A 27,942-nucleotide genomic window follows, 5' to 3' on the forward strand; every position below is an offset into this window, starting at 1 on the left:
TGAGGGAAACATCTGGTCCAGTACATCCTAAGCCCTGGAACAATTATAATTTTCAAAAAAATGAGGGGTTTGACTGTGTTTCAAGGATTGATAAAAGGATATGGGAGTAATATGTTCCAATATTGAGCCAATTGTACAACAAAATAGTAAAAAAAAAAAAAAAAAAAAAAAAAAAAGGTAAAAAGAAAACCAAATCCATATTTTATGATATATATATTCTGAAACCAACTTTTATTAACACCAAATCTGCCAAAACAGGTGTATTCACAAACCTATGTGTACGCCAGCTGAAACAATATTTAAAAGGAGAGAACACCCCCCATGCCCCCCTTCCCCTCCTCCCTAGTTGGCAGCCTCAGGTGGTGGTTAACTACTGCAACACATGGAACTCACAACATTAACTAAATCAAGTACCTAACAATGAGATCCATACACATCAGAATAATGGGCGGCAATGATGAATATTAATAATAATCATAATAATAATAATGCTTGCTCTGGCCATTTGAAGTTGTTCCCCCATAGTTCTCCCTTTTTTTTCTTTTTTTTCTTATATATATATTTTCAATGAGAGGAATGCTAAAGTTAATGAACATGAAATGAAATATACAAATGTGACAGAAACAATGTATGAGTGAGTGGTGTATGTGCATGCATAGTTTGGGGGATTGTTTTTTTTTTGTTTTTTTTGGTTGGGGGTATGTGTTTGTGTGTGAGTGTGTATATATAGATGTATATAAAGATATATATATATCCATATATATACACACCAGTGAGTTGACGGATATTAAGTTACTCAATAAGACAAAAAAAAAAAGTGTTCATAACTAAGAATCAGATAAAATTTTAAGTAGTGCTCTATATAATATGCATGTATGTGCATATGCTTTATATATGCATATATAAAATACATGTATACACATGAATATACACCAGATAAACTGAGGTCAGTGAGGTCCAACTGACAACTGGTGATGGTGGTGGTGGCGGCAGGGGGGAAAAAAAAATTAAAAATTAAAATGTGATAAAGAAAATTCCGCCCATGTTTAGGAAATTGCTTTTTTTTCTCTTTTTTTTTTTGCCTTTCCAACTAACAGCTAAGATATAAAAATAGGCCCTCTACTACCATTAGGATCAATAAAATTAGGAAGTGCAAAGGATAGATGCTGAAATACATAGATCACTATAAAGAAAGAAAATGGATTGAAAAGAGCAATGTGGGCAGCAGTGTGCAAAGTGGCGGCATTGCCATTATTAACATGTGCCATAAGCTACAAAAACAGCTATTGTACTCCACATTGAATATACAGCTGCCATCCTACATTTCTGCACCACCCACATAGTAGACATGTTGCCTTTTCTTTTGTTTTTTTTCCCCATTTTTATTTTGTTGTTGTAGGCATTCTTGCCATTCATATTAACTGAATCTGACTGTTGTATCTTTCCAAACCAACCCCTTTTAACTAAATTTGTTTGTTTGTTTGTTTTCTGTCCCATCCCAAAAAACCACCCAGCCCTTCTTCCTTCCAATTTTGCCAGCTTCTGCCCTGCTAGAGTTGCCATGCAGTGCAGGCCTCAAAATTTATCTGAATATTTCCGCACACTGAAAACAAAAAGAGGAAAATGATTTACTATCAAAAAGACAATAATGAAATTAAGTCATTTTCATCAATAAATTACAAAGAAGGAAAAAAAAACCTACTAGAATTTATATAAAACATAACCTGTAATTACAAGAGAGAGGCTGGGATAGTTAATCTAGCCTCTCCACTATTATTGAATACAATAGTACATTTAACTATATAAAAGGATGGCAGTAAAGTTTTATGCTAAAAGTGAATTAGTTGAGATTAAAGGGTAGGGAAAATAAAAAAAAAACATTAAGTGCAGTTGATCATGGTATAGTGTAGGAAGTTTATAAGAGATTAGTCTACATGTTTTAGTGCATTTCCTACTAACTAGGTGGAGCAATGATGTAGATACACAACACAATGAACAGTAAGTATAGGCTTTTGGGTTAGAATCAACTAAATAGTTTTAGAATCCTTAGAAGATCTGAGAAACAAATGTGAAAATAACTTCTCCCACAATTTTGTCAACTCTGTGGGTACTAACAAAAAGTATTTTCATTATGAGCTAAGATTATTCCTATGTTGTAACTAAAAATTCTCCTTTTCCCACGATTACACACAAGTTCAATAAATGCTGTCAGTTAATTCAAAGCTATTTGATTTTTCAGGAACATAGGAATATCAGCTCACAATATACAAGCATACATGTCTTTGAAGTTAGCTACTTATATATAATCAAGTACATAAAGCAAAACTAAATTAAACAGAAGAGAAAGTGTCTAATGGTACAATACGAAAGGAAGTTTGCAGGAATTGAACCCTTGAACTTTGTAGTCAAAACATGTTGGTAAATGCAATTACAGTAAATTGTCTATGAATTAGAGCACAACAACATAGTTTTAGAAATCGGATGTTCCAACAACTGGACATCACAAAACAACCATTGTTTTGTCATAGTAGCAATAACCAGGTTATAACTAGATACGATTTTTATAATATTCCTAAGAAGTTCGGAAAGAAATCTAGTTGAGTAACTACACTGTGGATGTAGTCTCTAGGATTGTGCTAATCTATCAAGTTGTATGTGAAAAGTCATGTTAAATATTTTAACCCTTTTGTTACCAAATTTCTGTTGCAATACGCTGCCTGTTCCATTTAATTTTGAAAATAAGAGATAGTATCAAAAAAGGTTAAAACCAGTCAGAGTTTGTTTGAGAATGGAAATTAACAGAAAAGCTATTTATGTCTGAACAAAACACAAAAAACTTTCTGTTTAGCCCAGTTGCTAACTTCTTATCTAAATATCCAACACATTAAAATTCTATTAAGCTTTACTTATTTTCATTTACCAACTGATGCCAAAGATTCTACAAACTGACACATCTGCCTAGTTTACCAAAACAAATTTTCAAACTGAGTCACCTGTCTGGAAACACCTGTAACTCAGTTTCCAAACTACAAAAATATCTCCAACAAAATAAATCAATGCATTTCATTTCTAAATCAACAAGAACTAACTATTTAGCAATAGAAACCATTTTCTGGAATATATGAGTAAGAAAAGGGAAATTGTGTTAGAAAATGTGTTTTTTTTTTTAGCATTTATAAGGGCAATGAATGGTATCCCTTTGTGTTGTCATTTCAACTTTTTGAGTTTGATTAGTCAAAGACTGGGTTGATTTAATGGGTATTATTGTACTCAGTAAACAAAAACAAAAAAAATTCTGAAACAAGAACCCATTCTGGTTTATAATTTCAAGAAATTTACTTTTCCCTTAAAATCTTGGCTGTTAAGTAAAATAAAATAAAAAAAAACTGTCCTCAAAATGACATTTGCTAACAACTGACTGTGGTCAAACTTAAACTGGAAATGAACACTTTCTATTTGGTTGCCATTTACATCCAGGGAAGCAAAAAAACAAAAACCAGGCCGCTATGAAAGAATGTGCCATATAAGAGTTCCAATGTTGCAGAATTGTTCTTCAGCGAACAACTGTTATTATCCTGGCAGAACCGTTGGCATGCCGGGCAAAATGCTTAGTAGCATTTTGTCCGCCTGTCCTTACTTTCTGAGTTCAAATTCCGCTGAGGTTGACTTTGCCTTTCATCCTTTCAGGGTTGATGAAATAAGTACCAGTTGTGCACTGGGGTCGATATAATCGACTTAAACCCTACCCCAAAATTTCAGGCTTCGTTTCTACAATACAAAGGAGTGTTATCCTGCAATTCATGTAACTTAACATTTCATACTTAAGTTTCCCATCAATGCACAACCACACTGACAGTAGCTGTTGTAGATAATTTTTATTTCAGCTATGTATGTATTTATATTTCCTGATTAAAATACTTCCTAAAGACCTTAATTAGAATTTATCTCCAGTTTCAACACAAACCTAACACAAAGGGCAACAAATCACAAGACATTTAATCAACACGTGTATTTATTTATTATTAACTTTGTATGTCAAATCAATTATTAGAATATAATAGTTTATACCAAGTACGCATGGGAACTTTCCTAAAATTGAAATCTAAAATTTAGGAAGAATTCTAAACCGATTCCGACAAGTTGCTTCAGCTTTCACCGTAATTTCAGTCTGTAAACATGTCATGCACATTTAAACATTTCATTATTTTACATTAAAAAAATATTAAATAAAAATTAGTTTGTAACATGCCAATCACAGTACCAGTTCTGGATAGTGGTTATAACAATAGTAGTAGTAGTAGTAATAATAATAATAATAATAGTAGCAAACAGTAGTAATAGTAGTAGTAATGACAATAGTAGCAGCAGCAGAAACAGTAGCGGAGCTGAAGGTTAGCAAAGCAGCAGTGGTGGGCAGCCATCAACAAGGGATCCAGGAGGAGGGGTCAATCGAATGAGTGGCAGTTGTGAGGGAGGGGAGAAGAGGACAGGGATGAGCAAGAGCTGGTGTTGCTGCTACTTACATCCATGGTTCAGGAAGATAATGATTCATTGTTCTCACACTACACAACAACAAAATTCATTAGTCTTCCAGACCATGGGTGCCAAAGGTTAGTTACAAGCCAAATCCCATCACCAATGTCTCATGCACATCATCGATAATAGCCACCAGATGCCACCCAATGCTAACCAAAAAAAAGCCTAACCACACCCATTAAACTGGTACCATCAAAATTTTAAACCTAAAGCTACTTTGTGAAAAAGTAATGGCTACAACAAGAACATTAAGCTTTAGAAGAAACACTCCCTTACTTCACAATGTAACACAATAACACACATTTAGATTTTAAGAAATAAATTTGATTTACACATCTGTTACTAATTTTTTTATTTTATTTAAAAGACATTTAAACTAAAAATTTAGATTCCAATAAAGTTAATAGATTTTCTAACTTTATAAAAAAAGATTTCAATAAAACAATGCTTTGTTTTTTCCTTACATTGGATAAATGAGAATTTGTAATTCTTGTTACCACTCTTATCTTAGTGCTTGGTTCTTCTAAAGGTGTTCAGATTGAACCCAGACTTCTCTCTCTCTCTCTCTCTGGCATATATTATACATTTTGCTAGCTTGCTAAATAAAAACTATACTAATTTATGCTGTGTAAAACCTAAATGGACCAACAATTAGACAAAGATGCAATTATCAAATTAACCAAATAGCAAATTCCTTTTGATATAATGTATCAATAATCAAAGCTTTCCTACGAGAGGATGGGAAATCAAGTGGCAACCATTCTATAGAATTAATTCTTCGTGCACTGGATTTACTTTTAGTAAGAAGTAAAAAAGTTTTAGTGTCACTAAAAAAACAGGTTAGTACATGTGAGTAATGGAAGACGAAGGTACAGATAGCTAATACAATTTCTAATCAAGGCATTAGTGTCTCTTTTGTTTACAACCAACAGAATGCAATGCAATGAGGAATAGAAGAGAGGAAAGAGGAGAAACAAATATGAAGAAAAAGACCAAGTTTTTGCCTGGCACTCAACTAACCTGCTCTGCAAGAGAAATTGTGCAGCATCAATTTGTTCTTGAGTTCCTGTGATAGTAATTATCCGATCACTGGAACCAGGAAGGGCTTCATCTATAACCACTTGGGCTCCAGACTGGCGCCGCACATCAGTAATGCGAGTTCCACATCTGCCAATAATGGCACCAGCAAGCTAAATGGAGGGAGAAAGAAAAGGGACAAAATCCAAAATTACACATGATTCTTTTTAAGAGTAGTCTAGCAAAATTTTTAACTACAGCGAAACTAATGGAATGAAACTTACCTCTTTGGGAATAGTCACTTGTGTGGTTGTAGTCTGTTCCATACCAAACATCATCCCTTGATTTCCCATACCACCCTGGAAGAAAAAAAAAATAGGAAGGTAATAATAATATCTCAAAATATTTTATCTGAATCACCACAAAATTAATAGCTGAAGTAACTTACCATACTGTCTTGGGCAAAGTTTTGCTGGCCACCATAGAAACCTTGGCCACTGTTTCCTCTTGCAGGATTGCCAAACCTGTTATCTGAAAGGGGAAGGGGGGGAAAAAAAGGGAACATTTTAGGAAAATGTTGATGAAAGAGAAAGTAATAATGCTGAAAAAGAGTAGAGTTTGAGAGAGTCTACAATTGACCTACCTCCTCCACGCCCGGCACGAGCACCCATGCTGCCATTCATGGCATTCCTGAAATTATTGAAATATTTGGCCGATTAATATTTTTAAAGTACAGGTTTGAAATAAATGTGGAACTAGAAATGAAATAATAGCTACAACATGGAACATTATGAGATAATGAGAAACTAATAAAGTATTTACCATGCAGAGAGACAGAGAGAGAGAGAGAGAGAGAAAGAGAAAGATTTGATGAATTAGATTCAATAAAGAGATTTGCAGAAGACAGAAATATATTTAGTGAGTTAATGCCGTCTGACTCAACAGAATGAAGATGTTAGAACTGCTTGGTGCAGGAAAAAGATGTGACTACGTTTACCTTGAGGTGAGTGATATCATTAGAAGAGAGTATAATATTGATTTTAATTGTGAAATAGGAATTATAATGAGGAAAGAAAACAATAAAACATTCTTCGAATAACATTTAAATCCTAATTAGGACCATCAGTGATACCTCTAGACAGAAATTTGGGGAGAGCTAAAAAGGGAAGCTAAGCCTATATGCTATTTTGTGCACGTTTGCCTAGGACAAATAACTCAATCCACAATTAGAACACTTAAGGCCACCATCAACTCGTAAGTGCACAGCTTCAAGAGAAATTGGGCAAATACTGAATGAAAAGGCAAAAAAATCAACAAGCTTTCGAAATAAACTTAACCACTAAAAGTAATAAAATGTGATGAAAATTGGATTGTTGAATTTGTTTTGTTTTGTTTAAAATATCATTGATTAGTTTGCAAGTTTTTTTTGTTTGTAGATTGAACTTGGCTACAGAATAATTTTGACAAACTTACAAATTGTTCAAGAGGAATAATCTAACGATGGTTGGGGCCCTCTCTAGAGGTATCTCTGCTGCACAGCACTAGTATGATAGAGTGTTATTACCTCATTCCTCCAAGTTCTTGCAGGCCATCATCTCTGCCCCCACTGCCACCGCCACCACTGCCATAGGGGAGAGCAGCACCCATGTTGTTTCTACCTCCAGTTAGGCTAGGTAGTCCACCCCTGCTCATGGAGCCAGACCCTCCCATGCCCATATCTCCCATTCCTCCAGCAGTACCTCTGAAATTTTCACAATTCAGACTTATTTACAGCAGAATCCAAAAGTTTGGAGTTCAAATTTAAGCATTTCAAAGCATGAAATATAGAGAATGAAAATCATTGTTTATATAAAAATTGCCAAAAATCAGTGGCCACAAACTAGTTCACATCTACATATAAAAACTATATCATAAACTGATATTACCTTAATATTGATAAGAGTGAAACTTCATTAATACTTAACTTACAATAAAGAGAAAACAAAACCTAAGAAAGAAAAAAAACTGGAGCCATTTTAATTTTTCAGAGAATCTAAGTCAATATTCTAAGATATAGTATTACTGACACAAACATATGTTTATGTATCTTTAGGAGATTTTGCATTTCTCTAATATGCAAATATCTTATGAATGGTTAGGATAGAGCTAATGGAAATTAAATCTATGGATCAAAAGCAGTGGTTAAGGAATTATGTTTTGATCAAAGGCTCACTTTGCTAATAGCTTCGTTTATTAACACTACACTTCTTAATTACACTAATGAAGTTACTCAGGTGTGATGAAGAACAAATGAATAAAAAAAAGGGAAATAAAAATGATACAATGAAGAAAATACTTCAAATACTTGATGAAGGGTTAAGAGATGAAATAATGAAATAAATTTTTAAAAATTAACATTTTTGTAGTTTATACATGAAATAAGGACAAGGGAATTATTTCCCTTAATTTTCAGGCAAGTCAACTAAATGGGTGACTTAATAAATATATGAATTAGGGAATATTTTATGAAGGTATGTTTTTCAAATGCAGCATTTAAATATGAAAAGTGATCAAAGATCTTAAGCTTCTACATACTACAGTACTTTAAAAACAATGCTATTTATGATAGTATCTTAATTATTAATATATAAACCTGGAAAGTTAACTTACCGTCCTCTTATCTGTGGGCTCATCAATGGAGAGACACCTCCTCGTGGTGGTGGTGGCGGGGCACCCCTAGGTAGTTTACCACGGCCCCCCTCTGCAATGGTGTAACCACCATAGTCATGGGCGTAATACTCATCATAATTGTGTGGATCATATGGCTGGTTAACTCCTTTCGGTGGTGCCTACAGAAGATGGAGAGACCATTATACACCAACTGTTGCCTGTTCCTCACACCATGTCATTTACTTTACAATGTATTTGAGAAGAGTTCTGAAACATTTACTATAATATATAATGAAAAACGTAAAAAAATATTGACTTACCATTTCCAAAAGCTCATAAATAACATTAATGCAAGCTATGACCACAGGAGGTCGACCAGAAATTGCCACAACACGATCAGTGGACTGGGCACAGCAGGTTGAGTACACCTTGATGTTTGCTCCAGTTTTCTGAAACAAATATTTGATATTTATAGAGATATGTAAGAAAAAAAAACTTCAACATTCAAATAGGGTTAAAATGCAAGAGAACAATATAGACACTAAAGAATGAGGAACACAAAGAAAGATACACACCTCTCTCAACTCTTTGATCTTAAAACCAGCTCTACCAATAATGCAACCAGCCTGGCTCTGGTGAACCAATATTCTTATTTCACAGTCATATTCATCATTGGAGAACTGTTTGTACTGCAACAGAGATTGAGCCTTAGATTTTTATCTCAATAATAACACAGAAAAGTGAAGCTTCAATATAGACAATATTTTACAAAAGACTACATGAAATATACATACATCTTCAAGGGATGGTATAATGTCTGCCAAACAGTCCAATGCTGTATCTATGTCTGCACCAATTGTCAAAATTCTGTAAAATGTAAAAGGGATTTGAAATAATTATAGCTGTAGAAAACAATGTAACAGTCAAGATGTCTTTTATTTAAAAAAAAAATTAAAAAAATAAAAATACCAATTTACTAGACTGGTATGCAGATTAATAACTAAGTGCATAATCCATCTGAATGTTCAAATGGATAAAAATAAAATAAAATAAAATAAACTAACTGACTGTCGTACTAAATGTTCACGATATGCTGTGTAGATGAATGAACTACAGTTACTTAGTTACTGAAATCTAGTTGTAACCTTTCAGCAGCTATATCATCTAGAGACCTTGGAATTTAGTCCTTACAAACATTGGAGTTTATTGTTTAACAAATTCATATTATGTAGATATATATATGTATATATAAACCAAACGGTATTTAAGACTCTGAGCTGTGTCACATTTCATATCAAGCTGTCTATTAAGTGGGAATGGTTAAGTGCAGAAGAAACCCAAAGCTTAGAATGTAATGAATTAAATTACTAGAATATTAGCTTTGATAAATTAGGTCTTTGACAGTGATGATGTTTTCCTTTAAGTGACATGAAGCAAGTTCTAATAAATTAGTAAATCTCAAAAGGAAAATAAAATATTTATAAATATACATTAATACTTTTTTTTTTTTTAATTAAGAAATATAATTAAGCAAGGGGAATTTGGAGTATGAGAATTTAATATTAAAAAAAAAAACCATGAATAAGATGAAACTAAAAATAAATAAAAAACCACTAAATACCCAAAGTAATTGTTAGGCTGTTTAAACCCATGCCCTTTCATTTTTAAGCAGAGATCTCCACTGATACAGAACTCAATGACTTAAGAATAAATATATACAACTATCTTTACAATTCACAGAGCACATACAACTTTTCAAGTGTCATCCACTAACTTGGAGGATAGTAATAATAGCTGCTGGTTTAACACTTCCATATTAAAAGAAAACTATATTAGAGTTATGATAGACATCTAAATTACAATATGAATTGTATAAAAAAAAAAAAAAGTCAAGTTGTTGATCACTTAGTGAATTGCAGTAGAAAATAGAAACCCGTGATGAAAAAGCAAATAAACATTTTTTTTTTTTTTTAATATTTTATTTTTTGAAGCTGTAACAAGGAACTATTATGAGTATGAAGTACCCAATTTTAGATTTGGTCGTTGACTGGGAATCGTTGGGTGGGATGGACTGAATATTAATACATCTAGCAGGGAGTAATGCAGATTCCAAGTTATTGAGCTCTGTATGTGGTTATTTCCCAAGATCCTAACTAGCTAGCTACATTTACTGGGTATAAGAGAGAATATGAGAGAGAGAGAGAGAGAAAAAGAAATTTAGAGGGTGACAGAAGAGTGGGAAAATAAATTTAAATAGAAGAAAAAAAATAAAGAACTAAAGAGTGAATGACATCAGATAAGTTTTGAAAGGGTGGGAAGAAAAAAATGTAAAAACAGTGTGGAGAAAAAAGAACTTACAATGGGCTTTTAACATTATGAAACAGTTATTAATAAAATGTGTAGTAGTACAATGCAGTAGGGTGCATACCGTTCAGGGCCGGTGCAATCGGGCACTGTAACACTTGCTTTGAACTGCATCATGGATGGACGGACGGACGGGCAGGGATGACGTTCCGTGGGTCAGGGATATTCAGGGTCAACAGACGGGCCATTGGTGGACATGGAAGGGCAAGAAGAATGGGGCAGGCAAGATATATATAACAAAGTATTACTACCAGAAATCTTCACAATGGGCATAAAAAAGTAATATAAATGGAATCCATACATTCATTGAACAAGTCAACTTCAACGGGGCTGAAATTCTGTGGAATAAAAACTGGAGGCATTAGTTAAGACAAACTTGCAGTACTGAGAGATACTTGCAGGGAAAGTCTTGTTTTCCCCTATAACGTTCTGACTAGTTCTCTTTCTCCTCAATTCAGTTTTTCCCTTCTTAGAGACAGACAGGTTCCCGGGAATGGGTTATAAAAGAGAAAGGAAGCTGCTTTGTTCCTGAGAGAGAGAGAGAGAGTGAGAGAGAGAAAGAGAGAGGGAAAGTTACATTTCCCTCACACATATCTTCACAATATCAACTGCTGGCTGGTCAAATTCAGCTGCCACTGATAAAAAGAACAACAGTGCAAAGCCTTACGTTTCAGATTGGGGGAACATCCCAGTCAACAAGCAGAATTTGAAAAAATTTCTTTTTATAAATAGTTTTTTTTTTTTGTTCCATAGTAATAAAACATTCTTGCATGCATGGTTATGTTCAAAGAAATAATACCTAAAAGGAATAAAGAAGGAGAATTAGCTATAAGTTAAATGCACCTCCATCTTTTGTGCAAGATTGGGGTTACTTCTCGACCCCTTTTCAACTCCTGCTTAACGTTTCAAGTTTTTATAATCACTATAGTCGGGTTCAGATGCTACATTTATCGACATGCACTGGAAGTCCAGTTTGGGAAAATAGCTATCATCATCAAAAGTTCAGGAGTAAGATCATATAATTTCACAAGAAACAAGTTAGAAAAAGAGAAAGAGAGATGGGGGGAAAAAAAAAGGAAAAAAAAAGAAAGACAGTTTAAACTAGTTTAGATCTTAAATATTTTGCATGCTTTGTGAAAAAGATCCTTTTGAAAAATTCATTCATTTTATTTATTTATTTATTTATTTAGTTTAGTCCAGACATCACAACAGAATTGCAGCCGTATGGAAAAAAAAATTGAAAAAATAAAACAAAGCAATGTCAGTTTCAAAAATGAAATACAAATAAACTAAGCTAGATTTCAATATTTATATTTAAAATGACAAAAAAAAATTTAATATATAAACAAAAAAAGAAAAACAATTCAGTTTTGAATATACAATATGGGAATTAATTTCTTTAAAAAAAAAAGAAAAAAGATAGGTAAGAACAGAAAATAGCATGTCATGTGGTGTGTTTTATATACTTATATGTGCACACGCACACACACATAAATATATATATATATATATATATATATATATATATATATGATAAATAGTTGTTAGATACAACTGTCAAATTTGATGGCCAATTTGGACAATGAAACAAACTAGTCAACCTTCACTACTTTCAAAGTTCATTTTCCGATGAAGGTGAAAATAAAGGATAATCATCTCGTTACTTTCAAAGATGAAATATTTACAACAAAATGTGATATATAGTTAGATAGATATATATATATTTCTAATCTCTATTTTAAGACAAAGTTTAAAAATCACTTGGTACTAATATTTACTGACAAACAACACACCCACCCTCAAGAGAAGAATTAACGTCACCTTCTCATAAAATGGCAACTAGCATCTAGGCAGAAGCAATGCCTGATTTTGTCTTCATTATTACAAAAACATTAAAAATATAATAAATATGAGAAAAATGGTAACGGAAAAACTGTTTAATTAGAAATACTCACATGTTCTCTTAATCTTTTAATATTACTGCCACCCTTGCCAATGATAGCTCCAGCATTCTGAAAGACATTTCAAATACAAACTTCGTTATTATTCAACAAGTGTGAGTGAGAGGGAGTGTGTGTGTGTGTGTGTGTGTGTGTGTTTAGTTAAATTAAAAATCTACTGATATTAATGCAAGCCTACATTTAGGAAAAGAAAAAATCAAGTTCATTTCCTGCAAAGAAAACTATTCTTAACCTATTCACTTATATCATTTACACTATCACACATTTTAGAAAGATATTTTGAAGCAGCAATTATGAGTATTGCTGAAAAGCACAAGAGTAAAAAGAAGTTAAAAGCTAATGCAATAAGTGGTATGGACATATGAAGAAAGGAGACCAATTGCTCAAAATTAGAAGGGCAAATGTTGCATTTTTTGTCCTATTGGATGTTTTCTGCATTTTAATTGAAGAGAAACTAAAGCAATAATAATAAGACCCAAAATTGAATTTTTTTAAAAGGTTATTTTGGAAACCTACTTTGCTCTGAAGTAAAATTCTTAACTCAATTTTTGGCCCACTGCCACGAGCTCTCTTCATCGATGAGTCATCATCTTCTTGTTCTAGTGGCCGCTTCATTATGCCTGTTGAAAAATCAATTAAAATGAAAAACAAAAACCCATTAGTCTCATTTGTAATACACAGAAACATATATATAAAAAGCAACTCCCTAACAAATATTTGGGGGATTTAATTTACAGAAATATTTTTTTCACAAGCCATCCACGTAAGAAAAATTTTACAAACAAATTACTAGAGTAAATCTTTAGGAAAATGTATATGGAAAAAAAAATGCCTACAATAGCCCCAGCAATCAATCAAAAGGTAAAAAGAGTGCCTTAAAGATTAATAAAGGGTGGCAACAGGTAAATCAGCCAAGTAGGAAGGTACCTGCTCCTTTTGCGTGAAGATAGAGAAAACTGATAAAATGGCTGCTAAACTCAGCATTCAACACCAACTGAACAGACAGCAAACTCAGGAAATAAGACTCAAATGAAAATTCTTTTCATGTAGAACACCAATATCAAATAGGATTCTGGAGAGAGAGAGAGTGTTTTACCAAAGCCTTTAACAAAGAGATGAAGATTCAGACTCAACACTTGACACATGAAAAGATAGTATTTTTTTTTCCATCTTTTATCTTTTACTTTGATTCAGTTATTGGACTGTGGTCATGCTAAAGCACCAGAGTGAAAGGTTTGGTGAAACAAATCAACCCCAGGACTATTTTTAAGTCTCGTGATTATTCCATTGGTCTCTTTTGCCAAACTGCTAAAAGTAAAGTAACTGCTATGCCTAAAACTAAACTCAGAGATGTATCTAATCTCTTTTGTAACACCTAATCAATGCCAGAGTCGGCATATGTGTGCACATGCAATTGAACACCAGCTCCTCACACCTAGCAACCACATAATCCAACAGTGTATATCTTTAGCACTAAGATGAAAGCTGGTAAAACTAGGAAACCCACACACTGAAGAAATAGAACTAAACTGAAAGTAGACTGGAAAGGAATAACAGGATGATTAAAAAAAAAAAAAGAACAAAAATACCAGATTCACAAATAAAAACTCTTGTAAATTTGGGCAAGGAGAAAAAAATAATATAAAACCTAAAAAGACAAAATAACCAGAACCCCATTAACCAACACTAATTTGCTGGACGAGGAGCAAGAAAATAACAAAACCATTACTACCAGTCCTACTAAAGAGTAACTTAGAATTTATAAATGCCAAAATTTAATAAGAGTCACCCACCTCTTCAGTGAAATATAATTACTTCAATTTCAGTTAAAATGAAGCATTAAGTGGACTTGTAATATACAACACAGAAATAGCCAGAGGGAAAATAAAATTGTAGATGTTAAAAGCTGATAAACACAAAGTAAAGAAGAAAAAAATTAAAAAAGATATCACAAAAATAAAATTCATCTGAAAGAAAATACATACCCCAAGGTGACCTATTGACCAAAAAGTGATCAGTTAAAACATCATTAGTTTTCACTGTGCATATATATATATATATATATATATATATATGTGTGTGTGTGTGTGTGTGTGCGTGTGTTCAAGTAGGAGTTAAACAAGACTGATGTACTCCCATCATCATCTCTTTTGTTGTATGTAAAGTAAGACAGAGAGGGATGAAAACTGGTTGCCTGTAGACTTGTTAGACAACATTTCAGGTCTAAAGAGCAGCATGATAGTGATGTAGCCAATGGGACAACTGATGAGGAATGAACCAGCCTGACTAGTAGCACTACTTAAATGGTTCTTTACACCCCAATACACCAGTTTTTTGTTGATATTTAGTGGCCTAGCAACAACCAATGAGCACCTGCTCACATCCTCCTAGCTGTGGAGGAGTAGGCGATACTATCCTGCAAAAGCTTTGTTCAAAAACCAGCCTGTAGGACAGGCTGGTTGGGGAGGATAATTAATAATCTAAATCACAAATGCTAAAGCAACCATGACATGGGATCATTAGAAAGGGAAGGGATGGAAGCGAATCAACAAGTTAAGCCATAGAAATTCACCAAACACTAATTGATGGCGCAGCCTGATTTAATTCATTGGTATATTTGAAATTATAATAGCTTATAAATCTAGACATGTACATGTCTCACACTTATAAATAATGGAACATTTTAACAGACAAAAAAAAATTTTTTTTAATAAAAATGAAACTATAAACATCTACATAAATTATTGACGGCTTTTAAGTATTAAGAGATAGTTTTATAAAATTTGAATATAAAATACAAATTTTCTATGATGATATTAATGCTTTCTTATGAAAAATGCTAGTTTAAGTGTACTAAAGAATAATAAAGCAGACTGCTTCTCACCTGGGTCAGCCATGGTGCCACTATGGAAGGGGGAGAAATACAGAAGACAATATGTAAAAGGAAAGAAATCAATAAGGAACATGTACTTTATGACACCTGTTGCTGCTGCTGCTAGTGATACAGACTAGCTACCATGGCAACACTTAGCAACCAATTAAATGGTTTAAACTGGACATTTTGAATATTGTAAAATATTTGCACCAACAATATACAATATAGCTACACCACCCACAATAAATAAAAATTAACATTAAAAAAAGTGTAACCCCACCTACAATTAGAAGGGAAAACCTTAAAGAAATTAACAGGTGAGGGAGATAGAAAAGAAGGAAGAAAAAAAGGCATGAAAAACTATAACTGAACTCACCTTCTTTCGAGTCCATCGTTAATTGATGACCAAAAGTTTCAATGAAATCTCTAAGGAGTGCTGTGGAAGCAACTGTTATTGTTGAAAAGAAATTATTTCTTCACTTAACACTTTACCACACCTACAACGAAAGGAAACAAAACAATAATGGTGTGTTTAAAGTTAGGAAAAATGGACTAAGATGAAGGAAATGAAAACATTCCCAACACTACTATAGGTACTTTATCCCTTTGTTACCAAATTCATTTGCTTCAATTAATTTTGAAGATAATGAAGAATTTAGTGGAATAACTGTCTTTACTACACCTGGTGTTTGGAATGTAAATTAGCATGGTGTTTTGATGGGAGGTTTTAATAAAGATCACTTATAGTACTGGAAGTCTTGGGCAGGTTAATATCAAAAGGGTTAAACTGAACTTTCAAAATTACTTTTACTGCTGAGGAATTAGAATTTTACACAGGATCATATCAATTAATATCCAAAATCTGACGTTTGTTAATATATATGTGTATATATATATATATATATATATATATATATATATATATATATAGATAGATAGATAGATAGATATATAGATAGATAGATAGAGATGCACAGGCACAAATTGATATAAGAAGAAAATCTGGACCAACGAAATTACTTGTTGCATCAATAGACAAAAATAGGCAGGAATCTTTAATATAGCCACAATACAAAAAAAATCAGACAACAAAAGCAAACAAACTGTTAATGAAAATTATGAATTATAAAGCTTAAATAAGGGAGAGAGAAAAAATCTAGCTGTGAACAGTACTTCAAAGAGATATTTAAAGTTTTATTTTGATGACTATACACAAAAAAGTCATTACTATATTAGCTCAAAATTATATTGTATACAATTATAGTTTACTTTCACTTGTATCCTCATCCTGGAATCTAGCATCACCAGAATGCAGCCAGAAAAAAAGACAATATCAACCTTATATGGTAGCAACCCTTTAAAGAGAAAAGAAAATATATCTCACCAAGTACAAAATTCACTAACCAGCAATTTAGCTCAGTAAATTACAATGGATTAACTATAATTTAGAGGGTTAGATGGAGTTGCTTATGTTAAGGTATTATAGTAAAACAACTTTAATACAGGATTTGGAAATCTAAGAGAATAGTGTACCGTTTTCATTCCTGCATGCTTCAGCTTACGTTTCAAAATATTATATTCAACAATATATTTATATTCAAGCAAGAATATGAAGGCAATACTGTTCACGTCTAACAGGGTGCCATAAATTAATCAAAAATATTTCTACATAACTTTAAATCTATGAAATAGAAAACAAACAGTCATCTCTAGAAGTGAACGCTAAAAAGGTACGGGATGAGGTGGACGGTGCAAGTTTCAGGAAAGAAAAAAAACGATATATCAGAAATGTTACATCCAAAAGCTGGCCTAAAATATCTTACAGCACGACAAACTGAAATAAGTATTTATTTTTACAACCAAGATATTTACATCTTTAACACCAACACATCTTAAGAATTAAATTGTATTTAAATTAATCTCATGAAATAAAAGTTTTCAGTTGATCAACGCCAGATGTTTTATTAAAAATTCTTTCGGTGAGCGTTCTTTCGGTTTATCTTTTGTTTCAGTACCGTGGCCACGCTGGGGCACCGCCTTTAAGAACTTTTAGTAGAATGCATCGACCTCAGTATTTAGTTTAAGCCTGGTACTTATTCTATCGATCTATTTCGCCGAACGGCTAAGTTACAGGGAAGTAAACACAAAGCTATACACACACATACATACGACAGGCTTCTTTCAGTTTCCGCCTACCAAATCCACTCAAGGCTCTGGTCGGTCCGAAACTATAGTGGAAGACACCTGCCCAAGATGCCACGCTGTAGGACTGAATTCAGAACCATGTGGTTGAGAAGCAAACTTCTTACTACACAGTTACCTAAAAGTGAAAAAATATCCTACGCAATCGGGACTGAAATTCTGGGACCAAAAAATTTTCAGAATCATATTCTCCATATTTTTAAACACAGACTACCTCACATATCGAAGTCTGCCTTTAAAAACAGGAATCCGAAGAAATTATAAATAAAAAATAAACATGGACACGGGGTTCATGGTGACAAGATACTTTTTCCTAGGTAGGATGGGGTAAGAGAATATCAGTCAACAAAACCCTGCTCCATTCTAGCAGACCCTAGATAACATTAGATAATCCTTTAGCTTTTGAATCCGAACCCAAAATTTTATATATATTATTATATATATATATATATATATATATATATAGATAGATAGAGAGAGAGATAGATAGATAGATAGAGAGAGAGAGAGAGAGAGAGAGAGAGAGAGAGAGAGAGAGAAAGAGAGAGAGAGAGATGCGTAGTTAATGAAGTCGAGTTCCAAAGCTGTGACCACGTTATCAATAGTGAAATCAATAGAAACTGTTGCATCAGTAATGAAATACTTGCCAAAATCTCATAGCCTTTTTTTTTCTTCTCTGACTCGTAAACTAATAATTACCATCCATGGACACGATAAATATTTTTTAAAAGTGAACGACGAATGCTACAAGCAATAAAGTCTGCTTTGTTTACCAAGGTCCGAGTTCGAACATAGAAGGGGATCGCTCCCATTCCGGGGTTAATCATAAACCACCTTTTAACCCCGATCCATAGCTTATTCCTGTTATTTATGACCCAGTGTACCAATTGAGGGAACCCCTTGCCAACATTGTTTCCTATTAATTAAGCCCCAAGTGGGCAGAGTTGAGTAAGAATTGAAACTTAAATGGAGGGCTTAGCAGGCAAGAAATTGAACAGCAAAGCCCACGTTGCTCGCTACCCTTTCAATAATCACATGAAGCTACACCATCGTGCAACTTCGCCCCAAACGCAATATTTAAATCCGTCCACACGGATTTTTTAAAGAATAAATATAGGATTCATGATTATATAATCTAATAGCTCAATGTTGAAGTATAACCGACACAAGAAATTAAAAACTTCTTGTTAAAGCCATAATATATAACAGCAAAAAATAGAAAGACAACCAAATAAAATAATATAATCCATATTCACACAGAATGGAAAAAGACGAGTGTTGTTGAGAGTGGGTGAGTGCTAGGAGCCCAAAACACAAAAAACCACACCCAATGCACTGTCTGCACAAGGCAGACAATTTAATACACACACACAGAGGATTGGATGCATGAGAAAGAAGCAGTATTTTCTTCCCTTGTTCTGCATAAAAGGCCGATATTTTTGATGACAAAGAAATAGGAAGCTGTGACCTTCATGCATTTTCATAAGCATTACTCACACGAGAAATAAAACCAAAAGATTACAAAACTCTTGTCTATTTCACCACTTCCACCACGGTGACGAGGTGTAATATAATCAATCAACAGAATTAACAAACCTAAAACAGGAGGGTAAACGCTAAAATTTACTTCGTCTGCCGTTTTTTCTTTACTTCTAAATTTTACCAATTCCTCAATTTAGAGAAATGCACGTTCTTCACACACACACACACACTCTCTCTCTCATGAGCAACGCTGGTTAAACTCAAAAACTCAAACGTTAGTAATGAAATCGAGGCGCGCTATCAAGAGAAGGTTTACCTTTAGTCCTAGCTTATATGCTTCCTTATATTCAATATCAGAAATTTTGATAGTATCGCTGTCAATAATATATTCAAAATATAACACCGCCACGGTTTACTAATTCAGTTTGATATAATAAAATAAAAAAAATACAAAGTCAGTGAACTTAGATTCGTTGCCTTTATAATTTCAGCGACCTTTTTTTTTAAAAAAAAAAGAACATTAATTGTATTACACTTTTAAACCTCCTCACGAACGACACGCCCTTCGAGGTATATAGTTAATAATACTACAATAATAATAGTGGAGTAGCCGGTTCGTTTGCGTCATTTTATTACACTAGAACACAATACTTAAAAAAAAATAAAAAATAAAAAAAAAAATCAACCTTCGCTGTAACACCTGACTTCAACAAGCTGGAGGTAGACTGCTTGGCGCCAGTAATTTTTTTCTTCTTTACACGTAGCTAATGAGTTCGTGATGAAGCAGTTTTCAATTTTGGGAAACAAGTCGCTACTGACCTTCACCTTTTATGGCATTAAAATTTGTTTTGATTATTTGATAAATTTCTAGAACCTTTTTCATTGTTCGGTTCTTTGTGCTGCGTTTACTCCGCAACATATCTTTTTAAGAACCAGCCTAAGGTACTGACTGCATGCGGACCGCTAAAAGTGAAATAGGCCCAAAACCAGACGAGAGCCGAGTAGACCACTCCACTGAGTCTATAATAATAAGTACAGATAAGTGAAATCTAGCGTTCTCCTATGATTTACTGATATTTAAATCTACTTCGGATGTGGGACACGGACGCAGAAACACGAGCATTAACATCCAGTCAGAGGGAGATTGTATGTGTGTCTGTATATATACATATAGACAAGCGTGCAAACGGAGAAAGAGCTAAATAGGCGAAAAACACTAATATATAATCTATTATTAGCTGAGATTGTGGGTGGTAGGAATGGTTCAGCGGCCAGTAGTTTTTGCAGCAACGAACACTAGGCCAGAGAATCACTTCTGTAGCAATCTCAAGTAATAAACTGCATCTTTTAAATATATATCCACACACACACATAGTAAAGAAACCGTGAAATGTAAACTAAATTTTACATTTGCCGCACTCGCTTCACTTTGTTTTATAATTCACGTTAGAAAAGCATGAAGCCCTCAACATCTTGTTGCCTACTTCCAACAGTTGAAAAGCTTTATCGAGCGCCGACAAAGACGCAACAGGAAAGTGAAGCGGTTAAAGGTCGGCGTGGTAGGGACGGCGGAAGGGGGTGGCTTTTATTATATAAAGATTAGAAAAATCCCTACTGTTAGCAGAGAGAAACACGAAGAAATATGGGAGGGAAGTATGGCCGCCATGTGACAGCAAGGCAGAGATAGAGAAAAGTGGTGGTAGGAGGAGAGAGTGCAGATAGAGAACAGAGGTGGGAGAAAGGAGAGAGAGAGGGGGAGAGAGAGAGAAAGTTTGTGTAGAGATAGAGAGGGGGGGGGCGGAAGAATACGTGTACATATCAACAAGAAGTTTATACACGAGTACAAAACGTGAAAGCATCTGGATAACAATTAAGATTTATTAATTGAAAATTCAACCAGGGGCCGCCAAAACATAAGGCAAACATTAAACAGACAGGAAAAAAATCAAAAGATTAATTATTAGCTTTGATGTTCGGCCAAATTTCACCATGTGTGTAGCACCATTTTAATGAAGGTTTATAATATATGCTCACACACACACATACATACATATATGTTTTTTTTCTTTTCTTTTCCTATAACGAAACCAGATTTACTAGGAAAAAAATATACACAAGGAAGCTTATGACATCGAAACTCCGTACTAAATAACTCCACTTACATAATTATCAGCTAAATATATTTCTTACGGATAGCGAGGAGGGAAGGCAAAAAAGAATAATTAAATACTGCACCTTCAGGTCTGCTATTCAATGAACACAGTATATATATATACATATAAAGACTATCGCGACAGTTCAGTCTATATAACTTCCTAGTTCGGATTCATTGAAGTAAAAATTCACTGGTAACATTGCCCAAACACCATCTGGCATCAGAAATAATGTTTGTGAGAGAAAAAAAAAGATCAGTCTTAATAAGCAGGGTCCCGAGCTAACGAAGGACTACTGCCTTGTGGTCGCTGGACGTTACAAGAAATAGCAGCGAAATCCTCGCATCATACCTTCTCGTATAGATATGTGAAACACTAGTTCCTGTTACACAAAAACAGTGGAACGTTTACGTTTGGAATGCCTTTGGTCAATAAGGCTGTTCGATAAGCGCTGACCAGTGAAGTCCAGGCGAATCAACAGACTTGCCTGATTTACATTACAATAGCTTCAGTTCTCTTAGCAAGATCGAACTTGCTCTGCAGTAAAGGCCGATGGTGTTACACCACTTAATAACGAAAAACAGTGGGAAAGATATCTGAAAGACATGTGACCATCGCTTATCTGATCGGGATGAAAAACGAGACAACAGTGGCTTTTATACTTGACCAATAAATACACAGTTTACAGATTTTACACATACACACAGTGCATGGGTTAGTTGTAATAATAAAAAAAAACCCGTATCAATTCACGATTGCTTTTATTAACTGTAAATACGATGGGTAGAATGGGGTCTCTCGGGTAACGGTCCTTTCTAATCAAAACTAGTGTTATATATCACAAATCGAACAAGCCTCTAAGTAGTCGTTGGATTCGCTAGAAACAGCTGCAAAATATCCTTCCGATGATTTCCTATTATCTTTAATAATAATAAAGCATTGACAGAGGGGATAATGCAGTCGAGAAAAGACGACGACCATGGCCAGAGATCATCTCGATCAGAGCTGACCTATGGCTATTCCATTAAACACATTTGTGCGCTTCTATATTTAGCGTTGATGGATAAATGAATAGCCAGTCTTATATGAGAGGAGCAATTTGAAATGCGAACAGGAAAGCTTCCAATAGGATATGGACTGGTGCACTACCTACCAATGGGGCCGCAAACCCGGTATAGCAGGACCATTGATAAAAACAGAAAAACTAATCTAGATAACTTACAACTGGCCCATTTATATTGACCATTTAAAACTAGCGTCTTATTTATCACTCAACGAAGAAACCGTTCATTTCAATTAATAAACAGAAAAGCACAACTACAGTTTTCTGAAAATTATAGTTTATATTTAAAGAAACTTTGCAAGGAAAGACTTCCTCCTGTCCCCCCACCTATTTTCTACCAGAGAAAAAAATTTTAAAAGGAGTGTTTTGGGGTGTGTGGGGTACAAAAGGAATTCTTGCTCGCAAGTCTTTTAATGACATTTTGTGGAAATGTGCTTAAGTGAGTGGAGATTACACAATGAGGTTTCAAACAAACCTTAGGAAAATACTCAAACTAGGGGACTGGCGGTTGTACGAAGCCTGCTTTGAGTAAGATCGATTCCTCCGAAACTCAAAAACAAATTTCAAAATTCTATCACAATACTTGTAATTTACTTCTATGAAAATATATCTGCCAAATTACATTTTAAAAATATGCCATTTTTTTTTTTTTAGAAAGTTATGAAGAAACGAGGCCGGTGGGGCACCAATTTGTAATTATGACACACACACATATACATACACGTATATATACACACATACGTATATGCGTGTGCGCACACGCGAATACACAAATATCCTACAAGTTGGCCGATGGTTCCGAATACAAAAATAAAAAGTAAATACAAGAGACTTTTGTGATTGAAAAATCAAGGAACGATGGCGATAGTGAGAGGCGGTTTACCGATCGTAGTAATACATGTATAGCAGGAAGACAAATTGGAACAGCCAACCTCCTCTCCCGATACACTAACCACCACTACTACTACTACCACCACCACCACCACGCACTCAATGGGACTTATTCCTCTCGCCGCCTAACACACACATCGAAGTGAAGCTATCGGTTCCTCCCCATAAAATCTCTTCAATTAAATTACCAGCGACCAAAACTATAGCATTACTAAGTGATCAAACTGAGGAACTACAAGCCTGACTTAGCAACAAAAACAAATATATATATACACACACGCATACATAAATATATATATATATATATGGTGAAAGCTACAGACTATATTCTGTTGCGTAATAACACATGGTGCAACGGCAAGTAACGCGAGATTGAGGAAGAGAAAAGGACGATTCCCTGATCAGTGACAACCGCAATCGGTTTCAGACTAATATTTATATTTTCATTAAAAAGAAAAATTTAGTAAAAACGTAAAGCAACGATATAAATAAATGCAATAAAAGAAAAGGTGACATAGTAAACGAATGATTCGGGCAGGGTTCTTCAGTGAAGGTTTTTCAAATAAAAAAGATTTTCTTCCAATGATCGGGGGATTTCGGACGGAGATAAATGTCGTACGATTACTTCAATGAAGGGTTGATAATGATTTAAAGCATTTAAAAAAAAAAAAAAGACAGGATTAAGGGTTTTTTATTTTTTTTAGTTTCTATATATCAGATGAGACAATTTTAACCATCGCCTTTCCAGTAGTCACATTTTCAAGGAGGAAAACCATTTAACTCATTCTTTTAGCTCTAATACACTTAGGCGCAACCAATATCCTTATACACACACACACACATATGTATATATATATATATATATATATATATATATATATATATATATATATATAAACAGGGCCTATGCTGGGTGTGGGTGATTACGTGAAACTACAGAGTGAAATTAATGCGACAGAAACCTAACTGGCCATGTGCTGGTGGGAACTATCAGCGTGTAATATGTGTTAATGATATATATATATGGCGATGGTAAAGGATCGCATATATATAAATGTATATATAATGTGTGTGTGTGTATATATATATATATATATATATATATATATACACACACACACACACGCACTTCAAATAATTTCCCGAGCGTATATAGTGAAATTGATATAATACACGGAAAACATGGATCAATGGCCAATGCCGTGCGGTTTGCAGCACAAGACAGAACTAGGCACACATTAATACATATATTAACGATATTCCTTTCTTGCCCGTCAACATACATGTAGGTTCATTTGCAATGTGAATGAAGGGAAATTAAAAGGAAAATAATAATAAGAAGAAGAAGAAAGAAAACCAACGAGGGGAAAACAAAAGTATAGAGATATTTAACACATTATGCAATGGCGATATTCAGGAAATATTGCAATCATCGGCACCAACATCAATAATACACAGAATGAGAATTATATATATACATTTATTTATATGGTACTATTTAGTTTGGGCGTACCACTACATGGGAATATATATATATATATATATATATATATATATATATGCACATAGACAGACTTTCTTATAAGATCGGGCAAACCGTGAAATGCACGAGAACACTTCAAAAGCGGGCGGCGTTTTAGAAAGAAATATAACAGTAAATACAATTGTTGGGTTTATATATACACACAAATACATATATATATATATATATACATACACACACACACACACATATATATACACACACACACACACATATACACATATATATACATACACACATACAAATACACATATATATATACATACACACATACAAATACACATATATACACACATATACATATATACATACACACATATATACATATATATATATACATACACACATATACAAATACACATATATATACATACAAACATATACAAATACACACACACACACATATATATATATATATGAGGGTACAACAAAAATGCGTTTCAAGAAAGAGTTTTTTCCTGCAAGTCCCTGGGTTTTTTTTTACTCCTGAATGTGTGTGTGTATGTGAAATGCATGTATACAAATGTAGAATTAGATCTTTCTCGCTATACATTCATCTTTACACATGATTGTTAAGAAATAATACAATATATGCAAAGAAAAAGAAGCTGGCGCCTTAATTTTTCTACAATGCTCAGAATGAAGAATGGATAAAGAAAGCGACAGGAGGGCAAACATTTTTTAAAAAAAAGGAACAAGCTACATACTTCAAAGTGCAAAGACAGTTGTAGGAATTATAGATTATAGTCTAATATATATAGCTTGCGTCTATGTATGTATGTATATATATCTTGATGAAATGTCAGAGAAAAGAGAAAAAAACGGGTAAGAGAAATATACAGAGGGAAAAATGAAATGAAACAGGGGAAAGAGACTGGTTGTATATTTCATGTATTTTAAAGATCGCTATAGGAATTATGGATATATATATCTTGAGTATATTTATATAGTTTTAGTGACAGTGGATTTTCATCGATGAGTTCATGAACCTTGGTTCTTTTCCCTAAAACTATATATTTATATATATTTTACTCTGTAAAGCTCAATTTAGTTTTAATTTTTTATAAATCGATTTTAATTGAGTTTTTACCTGTAATTTTGGATTTTGTCCCTAATATTATAACTTGAGTATATATATCTTGTGTCTGTGCATGTATATCTTGAGGAAGTGTGAGACAAAATATAAACGGGTAAGAGAAAGATATAGAAGACGGTAAATGAAATGAAATGAAATGGAAAAAAATACTGGCTACATACTTCAACGTGTTTTACAGACCGCTGTGGGAAATATGGATATATATATATATATTCTAAAGATATATATATATAGCTTGTATCTGTGAGTGTATGTAACTTGATGAGATATCAGAGAAAAGATGGGGAAAAAAACAGGTAAGAGAAATATATAGAGGAGGGAAAAATGAAATGAAATGGAAAAAAATACTGGCTACATATTTCAACGTGTATTCCCACAGACCGCTGTGGGAAATATGGAGATATATATATATATATATATTCTAAATATATATATAGCCTGTATCTGTGAGTGTATATAACTTGATGAGATATCAGAGAAAAAAAGGGAAAAACACATATAGAGGAGGGGAAAAATGAAATGAAAGGGAAAAAAAAACTGGTTACATACTTCAAATGTGTTTTAAAGACGGCAGTACAAACTGCGGATATAGGAAAATATCTTATATGTCTGTCTCTCTCTCCCTCTCTTTTTTGTTTGTTTGTTCCTCACTGTCTGTCTCTATGTATGTAAGTATATATATATAAAGATCTCTGTTGAGTTTGTATTTGTTGAGTCGGGCCGACTAGATTGAGGACTCCGTACGAGGCGAACGACCTTAGCACGAGTGTGTGTTGGTAAAAGTGTGTCTAAGAAGAAGAAGCAGCAACTGTAAAATGGCCGAACTGTGGGGAGGATTGACCTGTTTAGCTTGGCCCCTTACCTACTCTACAAATACATCGCCGATCACATAATAATTCTATATACAAATTCAATATTATTTTTTTTAAATTAATATTTTTATACATAATTCGCAGAAAATAAATAAAGTTTCAATGAATTTACTGTAGTTTTTTTTTTTAATTTTAAATATTATTCATTCGTTTATGGATTATCGTTCGTGGAGGTTTTTTTGAGAACGTGAGAACGTATATGAACCAAGAAATACGGAACTTCTGCTTTTTTCTTTGATATATTTTAAATTTCATTGAAAATTTTCCACTGAGAAATTTATATTATTTTAAAAAAAGAATAATTATAAATATATATAGATATATATATACACACACACACACACACGTACGTACGTACGTATATATATATGTATGTATATTATGTGTATAGATATGTACAACTTCCGTTATATTCGCACCGATTCGATTTTATTTATTCTTGTCTCAAAATCATGTTCAATAACCAATATTGTTTTCTTTTTAATATTTAAGTTCTTTTATCAGTAAAATCCGATTCATAATTATCACCGCCGCAAAATAGTTTTAACTCAAAATCTCAAAGAGAGGAGTAGTCGGAGTAGTGTCGAGTGAAGGAGTTGCACTGGATTATTATTCGTTTTATATAGAACGTAAGTGGCCTTAACCATCAGTGGCTCGCCATTCGAATGGCCGGTGGAATGTCCAACGAAGACAAACATTCCACTGTATTAACAAGGATGCTCCTACACGACCACTGCCAATATCCTAGTTCCACTTCAACTCTCTGCCACGTTATCTCCACTGGCTGTAATACCGCTACTACTACGACTACTTGTGGACGAGGTGATGTACAATAGCTAGTTCCATGTTCTTTAAACAATTTGATGACAATTTCTACCTGCCTTCTTATATATTATATATATCTTTTCTTTTTCCTCTTCTAGTCTGTTTTCGCCTGTTCATGCTTCGTTATTTATTAAATATTTCTAAGATGTTTGCTCACAGTCAGGACACATGTCCATCACTCTTGTACTGACTTCTATGTAAATGTGACAAATAACTTCCATACCTGTTTACATGTGTTGTTTGTTGTTATATACTGTCAAAACCATAACACGGCTAAACTTTTCTTTCTTTTATTGTTGGTTTCATACCTGTTACATGTCATGCTATACCTGTGTGATATACACATAATTAACAACTTACCTGATCGGTATTAACAGACACATACTTATACATACACGTGATGTAATATATAG

At 33.6% G+C, this 27,942-nt stretch overlaps 2 protein-coding genes across 21 annotated transcripts in view; one reads left to right on the forward strand and one right to left on the reverse strand.

Annotated features, from left to right (window-relative positions):
* Positions 1 to 200: 200 nt before the first annotated feature.
* LOC106880849 (heterogeneous nuclear ribonucleoprotein K) lies at positions 201 to 27,771 on the reverse strand. Of its 19 annotated transcripts, none has more exons than XM_089363807.1 (15): positions 27,753 to 27,771; positions 15,779 to 15,899; positions 13,044 to 13,147; positions 12,522 to 12,578; positions 10,631 to 10,674; positions 8,997 to 9,069; positions 8,778 to 8,909; positions 8,523 to 8,651; positions 8,203 to 8,381; positions 7,118 to 7,294; positions 6,197 to 6,243; positions 6,002 to 6,084; positions 5,838 to 5,912; positions 5,557 to 5,726; positions 201 to 1,603 (listed from the first exon to the last, which is right to left on the reverse strand). In XM_089363807.1, exons 2-15 carry the CDS (start codon positions 15,792 to 15,794, stop codon positions 1,576 to 1,578), a joined length of 1,314 nt encoding a protein of 437 aa, XP_089219933.1. In that variant the 5' UTR covers positions 15,795 to 15,899; positions 27,753 to 27,771; the 3' UTR covers positions 201 to 1,575. The 19 variants fall into 19 exon arrangements, with proteins under 19 accessions (XP_089219933.1, XP_089219930.1, XP_089219935.1 ...); XM_089363804.1 differs by having other exon boundaries at positions 13,044 to 13,159; XM_089363809.1 differs by lacking the exon at positions 27,753 to 27,771 and adding an exon at positions 26,382 to 26,921 and having other exon boundaries at positions 8,778 to 8,891.
* LOC106880847 (DET1 homolog) overlaps positions 27,273 to 27,942 on the forward strand; it is a 136,257-nt gene continuing 135,587 nt past the window's right edge. The window contains exon 1 of one of the 2 annotated variants that reach the window (XM_014930980.3): positions 27,273 to 27,526. The gene's annotated coding sequence lies outside the window, so the exon portion shown is untranslated. The remainder of the gene's footprint in view (positions 27,527 to 27,942) is intronic. The other variant, XM_014930981.3, reaches the window with a different exon arrangement.

The sequence above is a fragment of the Octopus bimaculoides genome, chromosome 15 (assembly GCF_046866305.1).
Source record: "Octopus bimaculoides isolate indiv1 chromosome 15, ASM4686630v1, whole genome shotgun sequence".
Classification (NCBI taxonomy): Eukaryota; Metazoa; Mollusca; class Cephalopoda; order Octopoda; family Octopodidae; genus Octopus; species Octopus bimaculoides.

What these genes read in the sequence shown, in the direction of transcription:
- LOC106880849 (XM_089363804.1), bottom strand. An exon ending in CAAGAACTTGGAGGAATGAG is followed by an intron (nt 6,244 to 7,117) that starts GTAATAACACTC and finishes CAATAATTTCAG; the next exon opens with GAATGCCATGAATGGCAGCA. An exon ending in TCGTGCCGGGCGTGGAGGAG is followed by an intron (nt 6,085 to 6,196) that starts GTAGGTCAATTG and finishes TTCCCCTTTCAG; the next exon opens with ATAACAGGTTTGGCAATCCT.